Source organism: Solanum lycopersicum, chromosome 7 (assembly GCF_036512215.1).
Source record: "Solanum lycopersicum chromosome 7, SLM_r2.1".
NCBI classification, from domain to species: Eukaryota; Viridiplantae; Streptophyta; class Magnoliopsida; order Solanales; family Solanaceae; genus Solanum; species Solanum lycopersicum.
The window spans coordinates 63,432,047-63,453,090 of NC_090806.1; the positions used below are offsets into that span (position 1 = coordinate 63,432,047).

The window sequence follows — 21,044 nt, forward strand, 5'->3', positions numbered from 1 at the left end:
TTAATACTATTAGATATGATACCCAATTTGTTCAGTTATTTGATTTAAGTTCTAACATAATATTGGTGAAGTACGTGTGTTTGAACCATTAATTAGATCAAGTTAATCATGAACCTCTATATGTTATAAGAGCTCCCAAAACAAAGGCGGCTCGAGGACTCAAGCCTCAGACCTCTAGTAATACAGACTTTCATGACTAGAAATCAACGATCTTAAGGTTAGAGGTGGAGGATACTTATCATATGAGCAACTCATCTTATCTATCTTTTTTTAAGTTTAAACGAGGCAAAAGAAGAGTTTCTAGATTTTTTTTGGGAGAAATGTCAAAAATCCACTTTTTAAGCCTAAACTAATACTCTCTTCGTCCCAAAATTTTAATGTCATCTTAATTTTTTTAAAAATTGTATAAAAATAAATATGTCTTTTCAATTTTACCCTTATAGCACTCCATCTTTGTAGTAGACAAATAATATTTTGATTTTCAAAAGACATACTAATAAATAGAAGTAGGTCAATATAATAAACTAGAAAATTTTATTTATTAGTTTCTTTTCAACGTTCAATCAATTTTATTTAGTATAAGTATAAAATCAAATAAAAATACCTCAAACTAAAATATAAAAGACCTTGCATTATTTTTCAATTTTATAATTAAATACTATATATTAAAAAGTAGAGCTTCCCACGAAACATAAACATGTGTGCACGCACATGGTACATCATTAGAATCATAATAATAAAATTCCTCATTAGTGAATTATGGGCATAAAGAATAAAGAGAAATGACAAGCACTAAACAAAATATGTATACAAAAAAAAGGGAGATGAATATATATATATAAAGATGTTTTAACGAATCAATTCCACTCACATGCAATTTTTAAAATTAATTTTTTCTTTTCTTATCTAAACCTGTTAGATTATGTAATGTCAAATTGCCAGACAATTTCAAACCCAACTAATTTATCTTCAATAGATTAATTAATATAAAATTAGTTTAATGTCTCTTCGTTAGGTTTCGTAAGTGGACACAAGGAGAATCAAATTATATTATATGCAGACATGTATTTAATTAGAATTTTTAAAACCTTATGTTTAACTATATTTTGAATATTTTTTTCAAAAAAAATATATAGATCTTACACAGAATCATATTTTATCATCCTCTCAAACCTAAGGAGTAGGTGAAATATGTGTACACATGAGAAAGATTTCTTGGTTACCAAGTTCGAGGTCGAACTTGGAGAGAGGTCTCTAGATTATCTATCTTATTTTTATGCAATTATATTATGTATGCATATCAAATAATACCATGAATATGTATTTTTTATAAATAAAAAATTAAAAGGGTTATAAATTTTAGAGATCTTCCTTCAAGTTTAAGTACATACGATTATCGTTACTTTATAAAAGATAATAAATAATTCGTTGTTAAACTACATCAATGATACTTTGTTCGATCATTTTTATTTGTCACATTTCACTTTGGAAGAATCAGACTATATGGATTTCAACCGATATATTAAGATATGTTCGTTCATCGTATGATTTTCAAACATATAAATTTTAAATATTTTAATTTGTTTCACTTAAAACTCTAAAAATGAATCAAAGTAATTTTTGTAATATGAAACAAATATATCCCCATAATTCATAGAAAATGCAGGTAATTTTTTTTTTTTTTTTGCAGTGACCAAGTAGATCCACAAACGATGGGGAAAAAGAAAAAAAAACGTAGATCCACAAACATTTCCCTCATTCCAATAAGTACTAATTTACCATTTCATCGATCCAAAAAGAAGATATAGACCAGGACATAATCTGACCTTCTGTTCGTACACACACAAAAAAAAGGAAAAATACATCAAAAATAAATATATTTTTTAAGCTAATATTTATGACCTTCGGAACGCGCATATATTCTGCGTGACATAATATACGTAAGAGGTTACATCGGACAAAAATTATCAATGTCATGTAGGACTAATTTGACTATTTGTTTAATTTTATACAAATTTAAGTGTGTATAAGTATATCATATGAGACTAATTAAAAGACACGTTTATATATAATATGTCAAAATATAAAAAACAGTCAACTCTTCTATGTAACGCTGGTAACCGTTATCCAATTTTCCCTTAACCCCATAAAAATAATTAATTAAATAACTTATAGACAAAAAAGAAAATATGTGAGTGTGTGAAAAGTCTCTTTATTTCACTATTTTCATGGTGTCCTTAAACTTAGTGTAAGCTCCTTTTGAGGGTATTTCTCAAAATTCAATTCAAAAACCATAAACAAACACAAATCATGAGGAAGTGTATACTGCTTTGCTACAGAAGAATGTTCAAGCTGAACAAAAAGAGGAAAATAATTTGCAGAGTAGCATCACTTCAAAAGTACGTAAAGTCATTTTGGAACAAAATTGTTGGTTGTTGTATTGGTTATAAGTCCATTAAGTATAGAAAATTGTCACACCGCCACCATTCCTCTTCCATCAACACCACCACCACCGCGACCCCCTCGCCATCTGGCAGGGCGGTTTCCGCCACATTGGAGGATTTGGTTGCCTTGAAGATATGTTTATTGGGTGATAACCAAATTGGCAAGACAAGTTTCTTGGTTAGTCTTTTTTTTTTCTTTTTTAGTCTGTCTGTCAGTTTCAAAAGTCTTTCTTTTTTTGTTCGTGTTACTAATGTATGTTGATTAAAGACAAAGTATGTAGGAAAGGAGAGTACTTCAACAACAGGGTTAAATCAAATGGATAAAATTTTGTGTGTTAAAGGGGCAAGAATCTCATATACATTATGGGAAGTTCAAGGTATATTATATGTGTTAAAAGTTTGATAAATTTTGAATTCTGAATCAATAATTACGTGCAATTTCACTTAAGTGTTCTGGATTGGTATGATAACAATGCAGGTGATGTTTCCGCATCTACTCAGATTTCAACAGCTTGTAAAGACTCTGTAGCAATTTTATTCATGTTTGATCTCACAAGTCGACGTACACTGAAGAGGTATACATTTATTCGAATGAAAAATCTATAATAATTCTTCATCACAGGAAGTGCTAAAAATTGTTTTGATGATAAACTGACAGTGTAATTAGTTGGTATCAACAAGCACGACAATGGAATCAGGTAAAAATCATGTTTTCTTCTCTGTTTCTTTCTTCATTATGAAATGTTTCAATGGTATAGTAATTAATTTGAGTTGAATTTGTTGGTTTTCAGACGGCAATTCCAGTATTGATTGGGACAAAGTTTGATGATTTTGTGCAGTTACCATTAGATGTGCAATGGACCATTGCAAATCAGGTATCATCCTCATCTTCTTAGTTTCGCTTCATTTATAAGTCATGAGTTTAAGCCGTACGTACGTACTAGAAACATGATACTCCTATATAACAATTTTCGTTAATCAGAAGAACACTTTTGATCCAGAAACATGAAATATAACAACTTTCATTAATAAGAAGTCATTTTTGATCTAATAGTTTGATGGAAGCGGTAGTTTTGAGCTGAAATATAATTTAATGGTAAATATGAGTCATTACGGATAGTTTAAGGGTATTTTTGACACTTTTCCTTTTAGTCTATGTGACAGAAACCTTATTGTTGTGCAATATGGCATCCACATGACATTCAACAACTTCCGTTAATAAAGACACTTTTGACCTAATAGTTTAACGGGAATGATATTTTTTAACTGAAAAGGATAAATATAAACTATTTCGAATAGATTAAGGATATTTTTGACCCTTTTCTATTTTATTTTTATTTTTTTCATTCAAAACTCATAAGCTCAAAATTTTAATTAGAGTAAGGTTCAATTATATGGAAAAGGAATCAAAATTAATAGTCTGAGCAAATTAAATCCACCATGTATTTATTGGGTACATAAATAGAGATACTTTTACTACTGTATTGTCTTTAATTGTTCTGAAGTTGGACCAACCATAATTGGTTGGGTCATGAAAGGAAAACTGATATTTACAGTGTTTCCAATATGATTTTGAGCAGGCAAGAGCATATGCAAAAGCACTGAATGCAACCCTATTTTTCTCAAGTGCAACATACAACATAAATGTGAACAAGATATTCAAGTTCATTACAGCCAAGTTATTCAATTTACCATGGACAATGGAACGTAATCTCACCATTGGAGAACCCATCATTGACTTCTAGTAAACCTGTAACTTGGACTTTGCGAAGTATTCGGGTTGTAGAAGAGAAGATGCACAAATACCCCCGTGACTAGGTGTGAGATTGACTATGATGGGTCGTGGGTATAAGGAGAGATAAAAGGTAAGCTGAAGAAGTATCAAGAGAGATGACTAAACAAGACATGGCAAATCTACGACATATCGAGAATATGACCTTCAATAAAAAGATACGGAGGTTGAGGATTAAGTTGACATGTGTAGCTTATCGAGAACATGACTCTGAATAAAAAGATATGAAGATTGAAGATTAAGTTGAGGACAAAACCCTAGAAATGAAGATTGGGTTAATAGGTAGTCGAGCACTATCTTGTTCCCTTATTTGTATTGTTATTTTTTTTTATTATTATTATTCTCTTGGTATCTTATTTTTTGATTTGTGTTACTTATTCTGTCTTTGACTTCAATTATCATATTATTTGTTGCTACAATTCTCTTCTCCACTGTTTTCAGCATGACTTCTTTATTATTGTATTTGCTTTACACACTTGATTTTTTACATGTTTTCCTTGAGCGGAGATGGACTATCAAAAACACTGTTTCTGTATTCTCGAGGTATGGGGTTAAAGCTGCATACACACAATTCTCTCCAAACCCCACCTGTCGAATTAATATGTATCTTATTGATCAATTCAAAATGCAGACGTGACTTAAAATGTAATAAAAACAGGAGTAGAACAAAATATTATGAACTTCAGGCATGTAGTCATTGAATATATAACGAGCAGGAACAAAGCATTGGTCAAAATGAACGCAACAAGAAGAGGGAAAAAAAGGACAGAGGCAGTGCACAAAATCAGAATTCTACTTTTACCACATTTGTGGCCAACACTTGCGCAATTGTACCATTGCTTCGACATGAACAGAACAGTATAGTATCTCAAAATTCTATCTGTATCAACATCATTTCATATTAGATATTCGTGCTTATTCAGAAACAGGAAATAAAATAACATGAACTTCCAATCTTCATTGAGGGAAATTTGCGCCATGAACCACCTTCTGAAGTGCAGATTGTTGTCACCAAGTAACACAACCTAGAGTGATAAGATTCATAAACAACCTCATTACAGGTTTAGAAATTAACAAAAACGAAGCTCTACTCAAGGTTCACTTCTCTCTTGGGAGGTTCCAATTGCAAGTAGTAGAATGGCTCAGTAGGCTCTTCCCTGCACAAACATGTTGCATAAATAGTTAGAAAAGCCTTCTCTTTATCACTTAGGAACAGAAACTTGTACAGACTGAAAGCAATAAAGAGAGCTTTCAAATATGGCACCTATTCCAAACAGTTTTCTTCATTTAGTTTTTGTTTTTTTTAGGATTCCCGCTTGTTTATTTGTTTCATTCACGAAATATTTAATATTCAGGCTATAAGGATTGAAAACTATTTTACATACCCTTAAAGTATTCTTCAATGTTTACTGTAATTTTCCCCCAGGGCTCACCTTCTTACAATTTCTCTCTTCAAGTTTATCCCTTTCAAATTTTCAACCCCCAAAATACATCTTCCTTCCACACAATTCATCTCCCATTAATTTCAAAGCTGTCAAAACTGAAGTTCATTGCTGTTTGAGTTGTTCAATCTTTCACATCTAAGCTCAGAACGAACAACCGAGTTCATCATTTTCAAAACTTGATACTCGGGTTGGCTCCAAATTTTGAAACCTATTTGTATTATGTACGAGTAGTCTTCAGGAGTATGTATTTTTAGATAAAAATAACAAATTATTGGTATTCTATAAAGACTAATTGTTTAAGATGTTCAACTTTACTACAATACCTCTTATAGATAAATCAATAGAAAATGTAAGCGAATACCTCTTATAGATAAATCAAAAGAAAACGTAAGCCAACACATAACTTAGAGTAACAAGAGATGTTTTCATCAATCATTTTATTTAAACTGTAATATCTATTAGAAGATGGTTTGCTGTAAGGCTGTGTTTGATGACATATAATGAGATAAGACTAATTATTTCAATGTCAATTATTTCACAGCTGATCTACGGAATAATAATTGAAGTCTTGAAGCTTACCCAGGCTTAGAACGCATGCACCGCCAGAATAGCTTGAAAGGCCCCGGTATCGTTTTAAATGGATTGCCTTCAAAACATGCCTGCATAGAATTACAAATTAGTCAGCTGAAAAAAGAAACGACAAACAAGCATAAAATGCGTATGTTGAACATTATGCTGGGTTATACTAAAAGATGTAAAATGGTCAGTGATGAACTCAGACATTCAAAAGGGTTGAGTATCTGATTCTGAAACCAGGGGCACAATGTAACCAATGAATGGATGGACTGGTCAGGTAACAGGTAAAGATCAAAGGATATTATCATCCTTGACGAGGGATATGCAAACATCTCTTCTTCCTACGAACACTAGATAGAGGGAAAAATGGACAAATAGCCACTTTGCAGACCACTACAGAACAGTAGCTACATTTTAATGCTCGATATTTGAACTACTGCAAATTTGCCTTAGCATAAATTGAATGAGATCATCTTTTTGATAAAGGAGGTAAATATACTAAGCTTCTAGATCTATATACTACATACCACCTACTACACCAATGTAATTTGAAGACATATAAGTGAAAACATGGAACTTATTTTACGGACCAATATGAATCAGAATCAATATGCCAGCAGCGTGTTCGAAAAGAACTATTTAACTAAACAAGAAGCAATTTATTTGAGTATAAGCATCATTATATCAGTATAGGCAGGTACACCACAACTAAATTTCTAATACATAGTCCAACATCACAATGGAATTTCTCTTGATTTTCATTTCTTATATTGTTTGATGAAACTGAAAGAATTGTGTCAGAAGAAACAGGATAAGTTGAAACCATAGGATGAAGGCGGCGGCAACACCAAAGTCAGTTTAAATGGCAAAACTCCAGTTTCTCTTGTAAAAGATTGGACTCCATGATATTGTAGGGAGTTTCACATACAGGTAGCTTACGAATTTGGTATAGAAGTTTGAAACTCCATATCAGTATCCTGGTGTTTCACATGAAGGAAGTTCTGAATCCTAGCACACAAGTTGAGGAGAGCAAGACTGAGATGGCTCGGGCATGTGAAGAGGAGGTAGGTGAATGGGCGAGTAAGGAGGTGTGAGAGGTTGGTTGTAACAGGAGTTGAAAGAGGTAGAACTGTAGAAGTAGGCTGAAGAAGAACTGGGGGAAGCTGATTAGACATGACCTGACAAAACTTCAACTTTCTGAGGACTAAAGCTGAGATAGGAAGGGGTGGAGGCCAAGGCCTAAGAATTAGGCTAGAAGGTTAGTAGGTAACCGAGTTTGGTCACACTTTGGGTGGGAGAAGCAGGGGGTCAGCCTCCTCTACGCTTATTATTAGTAGTAGTATTTAATAATTGTGATGTTCCTCCTCTATGTTTATCATTAGCTAGAAGACTTTTGAATCTTGTAGTCTTAACTAAAGATATGTTTAATGTATCATAATGTCTTTTAATCTTGTGGCCTTAATATGCCGAGCAGAGTGTTGGAACAAAGAGTCGTCAAATTAGAAAACATACACTCTTTAAACTCACTAAAAAGGGAAACAACTCAAACAACTTGAAATCAAAGGAGTAAGAAAAATTTCTGGCCTCAAGAAGATGCAGAATAACACAAAAAGTTCTGAAACCCTCTGAATCATCATATTCCCATAGAGGTGGCTGAAGCCCAGAAACACTCTCCTTTAAAAACCACAAAAATATCCAGTGTCCCAACCAAAACATTGTTACTCTTCATTTACCTGCTTGTAGACTAGTAGTGAAGCTAAATGGTCCTTAATTGGCCCCATCTTTTAGCACATCATGTCGAGTACTGTTTAGAATCCCAAAATTGGGAAGTGTATGGATTGTAGTCTTCCCATATGATACTTGAGCTATATATTAAGGTTCAAAGTTCATTTTCTCGACATGATTAGAACTAGGTCCACCCTAAAGCTGGAATACCCAAGTAATGTTACTCCTCCACCTTCGAAATCCCACATCAACTTTTTCTCTCATTTTTAGTAAATGATAATATAGGCCGAAACAAATTTCAGAGTTTGATCTCCAGGCTTACCACAAATCCAAGTTAATAATATGAGTGCTTTTAGAATCTAAAAAAGGCAAACAAATTACTCCCTCCGTCCCAATTTAAGTGTCTTAGTTTAACTAGAAACAGAATTTAAGAAAAATGTGTGCATTCAAATTTAAAGTTAAATTGGGATGGATGAAGTACTCAATTAGACTGAAATACTAATATCCACCAGAATGGCTACAAAATTTCACTAATCAATATTGATCTGACTATCTAAGAAATGGAAAAGGAACTCAGACCAATAATTTTAAATAAAAGTGCAGATAAAATTCTGACCTGAATAACATCCTCAACACGGTCGTTGCATCTATGAGCCTTAGGTTGTCTGTTATCACCTTCTGGCAAACCCCATGGACTCTCTCTTCTGGGTACTGGAGAACTCATCTTCCTTCTCTACTGTCTGATGTCCTTTCGCCCAACCTTGACAATACAACACTTGTGTTTTCTCCTCCCTCTTAAATCGGGTCGAAATCGGGTCTATCAAATAGAAGGAAAATATTTTCTAATTTTTGTTCTAAAGTAGGGATTCAGATAAAACCGACAAACTGCATCAAATCAATAATTTAAATCAAATTGAGAAGAGAAAACATTAGTGATTTGAGTTAGGCCCGTTTGGCCATGTGATATAGTATCATGATATGGAATCGAGATGAAATTGAAGCTTTGTTTGGACATGCAATATGAAATTTTGGTGTTGTATGTTTTCTCATAAACATAAAAATCCTATAAGTTCTAAAACTATTAAAAAAGCCCCAATTATTTTTTCAATATTACTAAAATAAATAAAAAAAATCATAAAATAAATTATTACAAAGTTATTTGTTATTCACTTAAGTAATTGTTTCATCAATATATTTGAGTAAAAAATGAAACACCTTTCACGTGCTCTTAAAGATTTTATTACTCAAACAATCGTGAAGTGTGAGTTAAAGTGACTATATGTTAGTGAGAATAGTAAATTTTATGTCGGTGAGAATAAAATTTTTTAAAAAGTAATGATATGATTATAAATTTTATTTATATGTGAAATAAATGGTTAGTGATATACATGTGGGGTTGTTTTGACAAATATAAACTCGTGAATCAATTTTTGTATTAAAATAACTCAAATCATGATATGGTATTCTCATATGATTCCATATCATGATTTTTGGAAAATATGGAATCACATCATGATATGGAACCAGCGTTGTCCAAATATTGATTCCACCTCATGATACCATATCGTTATATGATATCGCATGGCAAACGCCTACTTAGTTTTAGTTTGATGTCAAATTGTTTTAATCATCATTGATTTGGTTCGATGTTAACCTAGAAGAATCAAATCAAACTGACAATACATTTATACAAATTTTATAAATACTTCTTACTTTCACATGTTTATTATATTTGTAAGTATTTTCTAAAAAGTTTCATAATTCATGTTTCTTAACATATTTACTTCAATTTTCTAAAATTCCATATGCTTACATTCTTCATTTAGCTGCCACACAGCATTAAGAAAATAAAGTATCTATTCAAAAAACTACTCTAGTTGTGGGATAAATAAAATACACTCTTTTCAACATACTGGCTTGGAACTTAAACTAAGAGCATGCTTGGAAGAATTTGCTTAAAAGCCCTATCCTATCTTACAAATACACTACAAAAGTGATTTAAAACTATTTTAGGCTTAAAAGCACTTTAAAAATGTCGATCCCAAACATGCTCCAAGTCCAAAAGTTCACCAATTATATAACTAATCAACAACCCTAAGTCTTCTTCTATTCTTTAGCTGGATTTTGGTATGTCTAAAAGAGATTTGTACAGACGTATTACTGGAAAACAACATTAAGAACAGTTTTCATATTAGCATAATATTGTTCTTAAAAAATTGTAGTCTTAATACAAGGTTCCAGTTTGATCTAGATATTTTTAACTATGTTTGGTTATATATTATAAGCATCAGTTCCTCTCTATACTTCCATCTTTTAGTCCATCAAGTGTTCAATATTCTCCTTAAATAATTGCACATCAATATGTATCTTGATACATACAGACACGGAAACAAAAACCACGAAACTAAGCATATATTTCAACCCCTAAGATGGTTCAGAATTGCTGTATATTCACATACCAAAAGGAAATACTTATCAGCTAAAAGAAATAATCAACTAAACTTGCAATTTCACATGTATACTAGGGAGAAAAATGTGAAGTGCATGAAGGAATTTAAACATACATCTTCCAAAACATGTTGAGACTTGAGACATTGTAGTTTCCCCTTTTTTCATCTCCCCGTTTCTAACTTTGTCATTTTCAGTCCAAGATAGTTCTCGTAATACCATCAAGAAGTAAAAGACTATACCAATCCAAAGAATTCAATAGAAGCATAGTCAGGTTGAAGGTTTTTGGTGATGTGACTCTAGACATCTGATACTGATAGATGTTATAAATGAGATAGTATTAATTGATTTTAGGAGGTTTTGATATTAATATCCACAAATTCACAAATCAGTAGCATTATATTGGAGAGTGACCTTTTGTACATTGGTTTTACAGAACTCAAATCATAGTCATGCTCAAAGGTCTGCGAATTGGCTAGAGTCTTTTGCATAAGGAAAGATACAAGTGTAATCGTCCTACTTAAATAAAGATAACAAAGTGTAATCCTCCAAAGCAGAACTCAGTTAACCTATTTCAATTTATCGAATTTGTATAAATTTCAGTAACTATATAATCAATCTAACAGAAAATATTAAAAATTAATTCAGCACTCTACATACATGAAGAAGCTGAGGAGATGCGGAACATGAAAACAAGTATATCACAATACTGACGACGACGACAACAACATCAATAGCAACCGAGAAAAGCTTCATCAAGCAAAAAAATCAATTTAGGTTTAAAGTCGAGAAGAAGATTAGAGCAAAAAGTATACCTTAAATTGTAAGCAAATCTTCAGAGTCCAAGGAGGATTGAAATATTACACTTCTCGAATATGTGCGTTTAAATGGAAGAGATTTGGGGTTAAGCACTTCAATAAATTATCAAAAGACTATTTTGCCCTTAGTCCTTCCTTCCTTCATTACTGTGGGATAAATGTGTTCTATTCGGGGCCGAACATAAACACCGAAACATCAAACCGAATTGAAATTTTTTAGAATTTCGATTTTAATATTTCGGTTTTTGATTCGATATTCGATTTATTTTTTTGTATTTTTTGATATTTCAATTCGATTTTTGATACGGATTATTTTGACTTTCAACATTTCGATTTAAATCAAAATATTATACTATAATTTATATTATATTAATTAATAATTATTAATATTAAATAATTTTTTTAAAAAAAGAAACCATATGGCCTATTGCCTTATTCTTCTCTTTCATCTTTCTCATGACTTTTTCTTGGTCTTTCATCTTCCTCTTGGCTCTTTCATCTTCCTCTTCCTCTTCTCCTCTTCCGCCAGCCAGAAGCAGCAGTCACAGCCACGCCGTCCGCCAGAAGCAGCAGCAGCAGCCGCGCCGTCAAGCAGTCAGCAGCAGCCGCGTCTCTGCCATCAAGCAATCAGCAGTCGCGTCGTCCGCCATCAAGCAGCCAGCAGCCGCGCCGTCTCAGGCCCATTAAAAAATCGAACCGAATTAATAAAATTGAACCGAATTAATAAAATTGAACCAAATTATCAAAAACTAAACCGAATCGAAATATTTCGGTTCGGTATTTGGTATACAATTTACAAAAACTGAAAATTGAAAAAACAAAAAAAAATTTGAACCCGAACTGAAATACCGAATGCCCACCTCTAGTTCTATTGGTTTGATTTGAAGTTTATACGATTGTATTGATGTTAAATCGTTATAGAATTATTGAGATATTAGCTTATCGGTTATTGGTTTTTCGATTTTGATCGTTGTCGATTTAGCGGTTAAGATTTGATCGAAAAAAATATTGAAAAAAACTTAGAAATAAGGTGACAAACTAAATAAAGCATGCATCTTGCTCAAACTCAAATACTTTTACATTATAGAATAATAAGTGTTTGAGACAATCCTAAATAAAAATGGGAAACCAAACTCTATGTCAAGAATTTTATATACAAAATGATATAAATATAATTATGTAATTTACTATCGAATTATCAGTCAACCCGTTAACAAAAAACTTCAAACCGTTAAAAATCGATCTGGTAACAAAAAAATTTAAAATTGCTAAACCAATAACTCGATAATGATAAATCAATAATTTTTCTTCGATCGAATCATCAATTTTGAACAGCCCTACTAAAACTCTATCTAGGACAAGTCAACCTCTAAAACAATAATAATAATGTATTTTTCAGGTCCATCTGCAAGGAATTTTATACAAGGATAACACAAGAAAAAATGTGCATTTCTAGACACAAAAAATGACGACTTCAGACAATATATTTGCATTTATATGGTAATCAGCACAACATTATGAGAGTAATTTTTAATGATCAATAATTATCAATCAACTTATTCTTAGCATGTTTTAACTTTATTCATTTCAACTCAATATTATATTAATTCAATCTATTTTAAATTATTCAATTTCAATTTAACTCATTCATTTTGACATAAAACCTAATAAGATTTGATACTTTCGTCTCATCAAAGTATAACTTTTTGTGGGGGCAGCTTAATTTGAATGGATGTTACGTATTGTATTGTCTATACGATGTAGAATGAATGAGGAGGACAAAAGGCAATATTCGAATTGAATGAATTGTATTCGTCTTTTCTGAACAGTATCGAAGAAGTATACCATATTGCTTTGCTGTGATAGTGTATCCATTAGATAACAATTAAAGATTTATATATATAAATATCCAGAAAAATCATATAATCTATTATACAATATATAACAGAATATAATATAATATAGGGATAATGCACAAGTATCCCTCAATCTATGTCCGAAATTTTAGAGACACACTTATAGTATACTAAGATCATATTATCCTGAACTTATTTTATTAACAATTTTCTATCATTTTCGATATACGTGATACTATCTTGTGGGCCTAATGCGGATTAACTTTTTTTTTTAAAACTAGTGCCACTTAGACTGAAAAGAAACGAGGTAGATAATTAATTATAAAATAAGTTCAAAAACAATAAAAATTAATATAATATAAATATGTCTTTATAATTTCGGATATAAATTAAGGGATAGTCGCGCATTTTCTCTGTAATATATAATTAACCATGTGCAAACAAAGAAGCATGTTCAAACAAAGTGGTAGGCGTTAACAGGAAAACTGAGACATTATTAGATAAAAGAAATGTTTGTGGATCTTCATTCATTCAGATCCCCTTTTCATGGTAGTGAACTAGTGGGCGACATCTCTAACAAAAAAAACACACATAATTTTCAAAATTCGGTGAACTGTTAGGTGCCTGCCTCTGTTGATTCAAAGAGACGAAGACCAAAATGGGTGCTTTTGTTAAGCTATTGGACTTGCTTCTTTTCGTTTACTTCTTGTTAATCGCCATTGTTGCACCACTCTTTGATGGCCAAGTTGCCCTTCCTAAACATATATTTCCTCCTGTATTGGTTAACCTAAAGAGCTGGTACACTCGACAATATGGTGATTATTTGGTATCTGAGAAACCCCATTTCTTTGTTGGCTTAATCTGGTTAGAGCTCCTCTTTGCTTGGCCCCTTTCCATCCTTAGTCTTTATGCCATTGCAGCTGGAAAATCTTGGATTAAAACTACCTCCTTGATGTATGGTGTTTCCACTCTCACTGCAATGGTAATTTAATTTGCTTATTGTTTATTTTTTGGGGCTAAATGCTATTTTGTCTTGCATGTTTGTGCTAGCTTCAAATTGTCTTGTTTTGGGGTTGATGTTGCATAAATCAGTCGAATTGGATTTAATTACATGGAATTTAGTAACATTATGAGATGAAAGTTGAAACAGATGGATTCTGGGTGGTAGGCTTGATTCATTGGAAAGCTTTAGTTTATCTGAATAAGTTAAGTTGTATTGATATCACCCCTAGGATGAAAGATTGTAACTTTTGGAACTTTTATGGTTGTTGGAAATGATTTGAGAAATTAATGTGAAGGAAGTAGGCGGAGCTTGAGGTTGGTGGAATTAGAGTAGGCCGGAGAAGAACTGAGACAAGACATGATACTATTTCAGCTTAGTGAGGATATGAACCTGATAGCAAAGTGTAGAGGTTGAAAATGAGGGTAAAAGATTAGGAGGTAGCGGAGTGTGGTCCCACTTTATGTGAGAGTGGTTGGGGGCTAGCCTCCTATCCTTATTAGCAGTGTTAAATTTTCTTTTTGCTGTGGCATTAATACACGTGGCTTCATTTGCATTGCATCTTGATAGCTTGCTGTCATATTTACTTACAACCTCGCTTTGATATCTTTTCTTTTGAGACGAAAGCCTATCAGAAATAACCTCTCTACCCCAGAAAGGTAGGGGTAAGGTTTGCGTTCTCCACCCTCCCCAGATCTTACTTGTGGGATGGATATGTTGTTGTTGATGTATGCTTGGAAGTTGGAACTCTATGTTCAGCTTCTCAAGAAAAGTTGGAACTCTAATTTACCACTACAGATCTGCAATGTTGAAGTTCGTTATCTGTTTTCTTTTCTCCAGCTCGGTATCATGGGTACCTTGTTTCTCTTACTTCTGTATCGTAACGTTTACATTTTTACTGTCGATTCTTTTCTTTTCATATATTTTTTTTACTCTTTACATTTCTTTCAAATTTGTTCTGAAAAATGATTTTCTTGAGCCAAGGTTGTACCGGAAACAACCTCTCTACCTCACAAAGGTAGGAGTAAGGTTTGTATATATCAAACCCTTCCAAACACCACTTGTGGGACCATACTGGGTATGTTGTTTCTATCACGGCCATCTTGGCTCCAATCAAGTTAGTCTCTCTGAAAGAGGAAAATTATAGAAAATATATGCAGACATCTTAGCTAGTTTTCTACTGTTTGGTATTGGACATATCCAAACCAATTAACCATCAATCTTACTCGAGCCTCATATTGTTCCTTTTTTCCATTTCTTTCCTCCCCTTTTTGGAGGTGGGTGGGTGTGACGATTAGCAATTAATGGAAACTCAAGAGCTAAAGAAGGTAACATAATGAACATTGGAATAATTCAAGAGCAACAACCAACATGAACATAGGGCAATAGAGAAGAGTCCCAGAAACATAAGACAACAACTTGTCTAGCTAGCGCTTCTGGTTGTCGAGGAATCATTTGTGTTACAATCTTCTTTTCCAGAAATCATCATTATACCTCCCTGCCATCTTGCTGCAGATTGTATCGTCATTTTTGAGTACTAAACTGTTTCCTGATCCTCTGAACTGACACTTAGAGAGGCCGGGCCAGTGCATAGCTCCTTACTGCCTGCCCGCCCACCCACCCACCCAAATTCCTTTGTTAATGTCCAATTCAAATTCAAGAAATTATCCTTTATAATTGTTTGTTATTTGACAATTGAAATATTTATGTTGAAATTGTTCACCGGAACACATTATCTAGCTTAGAAGCACATGATAGATGCTCATTTATTTTTTCCAATATAAATGAGTTTCCAGTTGGAGGATTTGACATGTTCTGTTGCCATCGTTTTAGTTTCAGAATCATGGTTTCATTTATTTGTACATCTTCTCAAATTAAAAATATTTGATCCTCAATGAAAGTAAAATGTCATATTAGAAATGCAGCAGTTCCCAAATTGAGATAGCAGTCAAGTGGAATTGCATCTGCTTATGCCTTGCTTTTCTAATCAATATTGCAAATTTCAGGTGGCGATACTAAGTGAAATGAAGAATTCTGAGAGAGCATCAGACAAGTTGCTGATGATATACTATCCGTTTCTAGGATTTGCTATTTTAGCAATTTTACGTGGTCTAATACCTCATTCTGGCAAGAGTCTGAGCATTGGAAAAAGATCCGTCATAGGCAGGAAGAAGAGGGCTTAATCTTTCAACTCGGAAGCTAGAATTGAAGAGTTTGTATTTCTTTAGGCAGTGATACCTAGAAACCATATCAAGTTCCGTTATTGGTTCCTTTGAGTTGACATTAAGTTTTGATGGCTTGTGCATGAGTTTTCTCGTAAACAATCACAAAGAGTTGTAGTTTCACAAATGCTGACATTGTTAGTTTTAAATCTTGATATAATTTCCTTCTCGTTCTCAACGTTTTGCTGCTATTTTCTTGCTAGAAAGTCTAGCAAAGCACTATATACCAGAAATAGGGACTCCATTTAAGTTTTCTACAACACTAATACAATCTATTTCAATTGGATTAATTGGTTTCTCAACAGATGATTTTGACAGCATTACTTGACGGAAAATTTTAATTAATGGAAAGTATTGAGGAAAATATATGGGATAGACCCTTCTGGGTGGCCCAGTGATTTGAGCTTTGAACTTTCTTGCCAGCGAAAGCAAGGGGTTTGCATTCTGGGTCGAGCTCATTAAACCAAACTTGCTTAGTTTGCGAGCTATTACATAGAAGCGGTTTTAGGGTTTTACCTTGTGCGCACGCAAAGGATGGATTTTCTTGTCATTAAAAAAAAAAAAAGCAACTACGACACAATATTTTATTGTAGAAAACTTAAAAAAGTTCCTCCAATTAAACTACAAAGAGAGAAATAAAAAAGAAATGCTTCTGGATCTACTCATTATTGACTAGTGAGCGAGATTTCAAAGGTAAACATTATTTGCAGAATTAGCATTACTGTTGAGGGCTGCTGCAAAGAGACGAAGACAAAAAATGGGTGGTTTTGTTAAGCTATTGGACTTGCTTCTTTTCATCTACTTCTTCTTCATGGCCATTGTTGCACCACTTTTTGATGGTCAAACTGCCCTTCCTAAACACATTTTTCACCCTGTATTAGTTGACCTAAAGAGCTGGTATACTGAAGAATGTGGTGATTATTTGGTTTCTGAGAAACCCCATTTCTTTGTTGGGTTAATCTGGTTGGAGCTTCTCTTTGCTTGGCCCATCTGCCTCCTTAGTCTTTATGCCATTGCAGCTGGAAAATCTTGGATTAAAACTACCTCCTTGCTATATGGTGTTTCCACTCTCACTTCAATGGTAAGAAATTTGTTTTTTGTTTATATTTGGGGCTAATTGCAATTTGTCTTGTATGTCTCTTGACTCTGTTAATTGAAGATTATTAGATTGTTGTTCTATCTTCAAATTGTCTTGTTTTTGTGTTTGATGTTTCATAAAATCAGTGGAATTTGATAACAGTATCGGATGAAGCAGATGTATTCTGGGTGATATGAGCTTTTTCTTTTTGGGGGTGGGGAGAAGAAATTGCTTACAATCTTGCTTCGAAAACATGTATAAATAACAACCTCTCTGCCTCACAACGGTAGGGATAAGATCTACGTACACCCCACCCTCACCAGACCCCACTTTTGGAACTGTACTACTACGTATATTCTTGTTGGTATCATGGTCACATAATCAATGTTGCTAATTTCAGGTGGCAATACTAAGTGAAATGAAGAATTCCGCAAAAGCATCAGACAAGTTGTTGATGGTGTACTATCCATTTCTAGGATTTGCTGTTTTAGCGATTTTACGTGGTCTTCTACCTCACTCTAGCAAGAGTGTTAGCATTGGAAAAATATCCGCGATAAGCAGGAAGAAGAGGGCTTAATCTTTCAACTCGGAAGCTAGAATTGAAGAGTTTATATTTCTTTTCGCATTGATCTTTCAATTTCAACTCTAGAAACCATATCAGTTCTTTTTTCTGTTTCCCTAGCTAATATAAAGTTCTGATGCTATCTTGTGTATGAGTTTTAAGGTCTCGAGTCCTGCACCAAACAAATTAAATTCAGTATTTAAGTGGACAAGAATAAAAGGGGCCGGACCCATCACCCTTAAGTTTCATAGGCTAACTTAGAATTGGGATTTTTGTATGTATAATCCTTGTTAATTGCATGTCTAAGAACTTGAGATGTAATGGTTTCTAACAATTCCAAATTATAAGTCAATATAGGAAACCACTATGTAATTGTTGACAAGTAGTCTCTAAGCTGGTCAATACAGTATAACAAATATGTCTATCAAGCACTTAGGTACAAATGGACATATGTGACGCACAAAACTTGAGAGAAAATTAATGAAATGTTGAAAAGGACATGAACTCCCAAGGCTTCTATAAGTACAATTATTTAAAAAGTATGCTGGAGTTTTAAATCTCATGGATTGTTCTTGATTTAAAAGCAAGGAACAATTTATAGGATTTAAACTTTTATATAAACTCTTCAATTTTAACGCTGAGAGTAAGGGACAAGAAGACATGGGTCCAATAACATGCTAAATCCATCACCCTGTGGGTGTCTTACAAAAAATGAACCATTAATTTCACATTTTATTTAATTCTTAGAGACTGCATGTGGATAGTGAGGGTCCAGTATCTGAAACTTCATTCATTAAATGACTATTAATACATTATACATATCTTTAGATACAATAATTAAAAAATTATGAAAAAAAACTTTTTTAAAAATAAAACAGATAAATTGAAACAAATTATTACGTTATCATTGTCTCCACCATACTACTAGAATGATGATTCTTCTTCGTCTTCTTCTTTTTACTTTTAATTGAGAACAAGTTATATCAATCGAAATTAATTATTTTGAGATTAGTTATTTCATCCTCAATGTGAGATAAAAATATCATTATTTCCAAAATAAATTATATTCCAACTAAATATTAAATAAACTCATCCGAAATATAGTTATTCCTTATCTCTCCTACCAAACATGTTCTTACATGCATCTACAATTCAACAAAAGATGCAAGAAGAAAAATATGTTAGTAGTACAAAACTATAATTGGACTGTAACACATGACAAATCAACAACCTCAAACATTTACATGAGTTATGGTGCAGTAATTGAATTATTTTATCCTTAATCAGATATCTCGAGTTCAAGTTCTGAATATGGAGAAAATCTTATTGAAAACACTGCATCCAGAAAAAATTCTATATTAAGCAATCTAAATTTAATTGTAACTCCAACGACTCCAAAACAAATATGAAGTATCTTTAAATACATGTAAAAAGGACACTTCAAATATAACAAGAAACTGCTAAGAAATACCAAAGGAAGCTAATCAAAATTCAATATGTACAGAGTAATATTCAAAGAAACTCTGCAATTTGTAAGTTGTAACCATTAGATTTCAAATGCTACTATAAATTCAAACCCCCAATACATACAACATTTCTCTCCATATAACTATTTTACCTTCTATTACTAAAATATTCTTGAAAATAAAAACACAAATGGCCTTCTCTACAGCAAAATCTTTTGTACTTTCCACAACTTCACATAAAACCCTTTTTAGTACAAAACCTCATAATTCATCATATTTCTCCAAGAAAATTGCCCTGTCAAAATTTTACAATACCAAAAGGCCTCTATATATTTCAGCAGTGAGTGGAATTGGGCATGTTAATGAACGAAATGAATCAAAATCTTGCGAACCTTTAGTCAAAAAATACATTGTATATATAAGGTATTTTTAAGAATTTTTATATTCTATATATTGATTTTGAACGTTCTGAACATAAGATTAGAGGTTGACTTAGTGATCAAGGGGTTCAAACCTCACCTTGAGGTTCCAAGTTCAAATTGTTGACATGCTACTTTTTTTTCAAATCCTCTGAATGGAAATTCTGGATTCGCCACTGTTCGTTGTCATCAAAATTTTAGACTAATTATATGAGATTTATTTATTTTGCTAATGCTTCATAACATGCAGGGTTCATGGGAGCTATGATATCAAATTTGGCATTTGTATTCAGAAACATATTTTCAAAGAAAGGGATGAAAGGGAAATATGTTGGAGCAATGAATTACTATGCTTGTCTTTCCATGATGTCCCTTTTGATTCTTGCACCCTTTAGCCATTGCTGTTGAGGGTCCAAAAGTATGGGCACTTGGATGGCAAAATGCAGTCTCCCAAATTGGACCTAATTTTATTTGGTAAGCACACTATCTTACAAACTTATAGTAAAAAACATTATATAATCTCATTCCGTTTGGTCCTACGTTATTCAAACTTTTCAAAAATGTCATCAGATGCAATGTCAAATCCTTTGAAAGTAGTGCATTTATTGAGGATTTCAGACGGGTGTAGTAACATTTTTGAAGAGTCTGAACAACTTAAGTTTGGTCAATATTTTTATGCAAATTTTTTTGTTCTTGTTTTAGGTGGGTGGTGGCACAAAGTGTGTTCTATCACTTGTACAACCAAGTGTCCTACATGTCCCTAAATGAGATTTCTCCATTGACATTTAGCATTGGTAACACTATGAAAAGAATTGTTGTGATAGTTTCCTCCATCATTATTTTTCAAAATCCAATTCAACCAGTCAATGCCCTTGGTGGCTACCATAGCTATTTTTGGAACTTTCCTCTACTCACAGGTATTTCAGAATACATTTTTACCAAGTATATGTAATTGGCTCCTTATGTTACTACTTGGACTAATAAAAATATATCCAAATGAATCCAACACATGTACAAGGTAGTTGTTTGTTTTCATCATATGATTGGACGTGTTGAAGATATAGATAAAAATGTGTTTTCTCTAACAGCTGGCAACATCGATTTTAATACTTGGTCCTTTTTTTTTGTTTTAATTTTATTGCTATGATTTTTATGCAGGCAAAACAATTAGAGAAGTTTGGAAAAAAAGATGA

At 32.8% G+C, this 21,044-nt stretch overlaps 4 protein-coding genes and 1 pseudogene across 7 annotated transcripts; 3 read left to right on the forward strand and 2 right to left on the reverse strand.

The window, feature by feature from the left end:
- Positions 1–2,207: 2,207 nt before the first annotated feature.
- LOC101248991 (septum-promoting GTP-binding protein 1) lies at positions 2,208–4,655 on the forward strand. The gene is made up of 6 exons (XM_004243789.5): positions 2,208–2,622; positions 2,713–2,821; positions 2,923–3,019; positions 3,103–3,142; positions 3,236–3,319; positions 4,025–4,655. Exons 1-6 carry the CDS (start codon positions 2,311–2,313, stop codon positions 4,187–4,189), a joined length of 807 nt encoding a protein of 268 aa, XP_004243837.1. The 5' UTR covers positions 2,208–2,310; the 3' UTR covers positions 4,190–4,655.
- A 254-nt stretch (positions 4,656–4,909) lies between these two features.
- On the reverse strand, positions 4,910–12,708 carry LOC101252302 (uncharacterized). 4 transcript variants are annotated; one of them, XM_069287513.1, is made up of 5 exons: positions 11,246–11,302; positions 11,091–11,180; positions 8,599–8,799; positions 6,261–6,340; positions 4,910–5,393 (listed from the first exon to the last, which is right to left on the reverse strand). In XM_069287513.1, exons 3-5 carry the CDS (start codon positions 8,704–8,706, stop codon positions 5,324–5,326), a joined length of 258 nt encoding a protein of 85 aa, XP_069143614.1. In that variant the 5' UTR covers positions 8,707–8,799; positions 11,091–11,180; positions 11,246–11,302; the 3' UTR covers positions 4,910–5,323. The 4 variants fall into 4 exon arrangements, with proteins under 4 accessions (XP_069143614.1, XP_069143615.1, XP_010323815.1 ...); XM_069287514.1 differs by having other exon boundaries at positions 8,599–8,867; positions 11,246–11,284; XM_010325513.4 differs by lacking the exon at positions 11,091–11,180 and having other exon boundaries at positions 8,599–8,867; positions 11,246–12,708.
- LOC112941907 (U6atac minor spliceosomal RNA) lies at positions 6,544–6,608 on the reverse strand (annotated as a pseudogene).
- Positions 12,709–13,522: 814 nt separating the features above from the next.
- Positions 13,523–16,504, forward strand: LOC101251697 (uncharacterized). The gene is made up of 2 exons (XM_004243416.5): positions 13,523–14,086; positions 16,111–16,504. Exons 1-2 carry the CDS (start codon positions 13,763–13,765, stop codon positions 16,285–16,287), a joined length of 501 nt encoding a protein of 166 aa, XP_004243464.1. The 5' UTR covers positions 13,523–13,762; the 3' UTR covers positions 16,288–16,504.
- A 152-nt stretch (positions 16,505–16,656) lies between these two features.
- LOC101252004 (uncharacterized) lies at positions 16,657–18,108 on the forward strand. The gene is made up of 2 exons (XM_004243417.5): positions 16,657–17,407; positions 17,805–18,108. Exons 1-2 carry the CDS (start codon positions 17,084–17,086, stop codon positions 17,979–17,981), a joined length of 501 nt encoding a protein of 166 aa, XP_004243465.1. The 5' UTR covers positions 16,657–17,083; the 3' UTR covers positions 17,982–18,108.
- Positions 18,109–21,044: the final 2,936 nt, after the last annotated feature.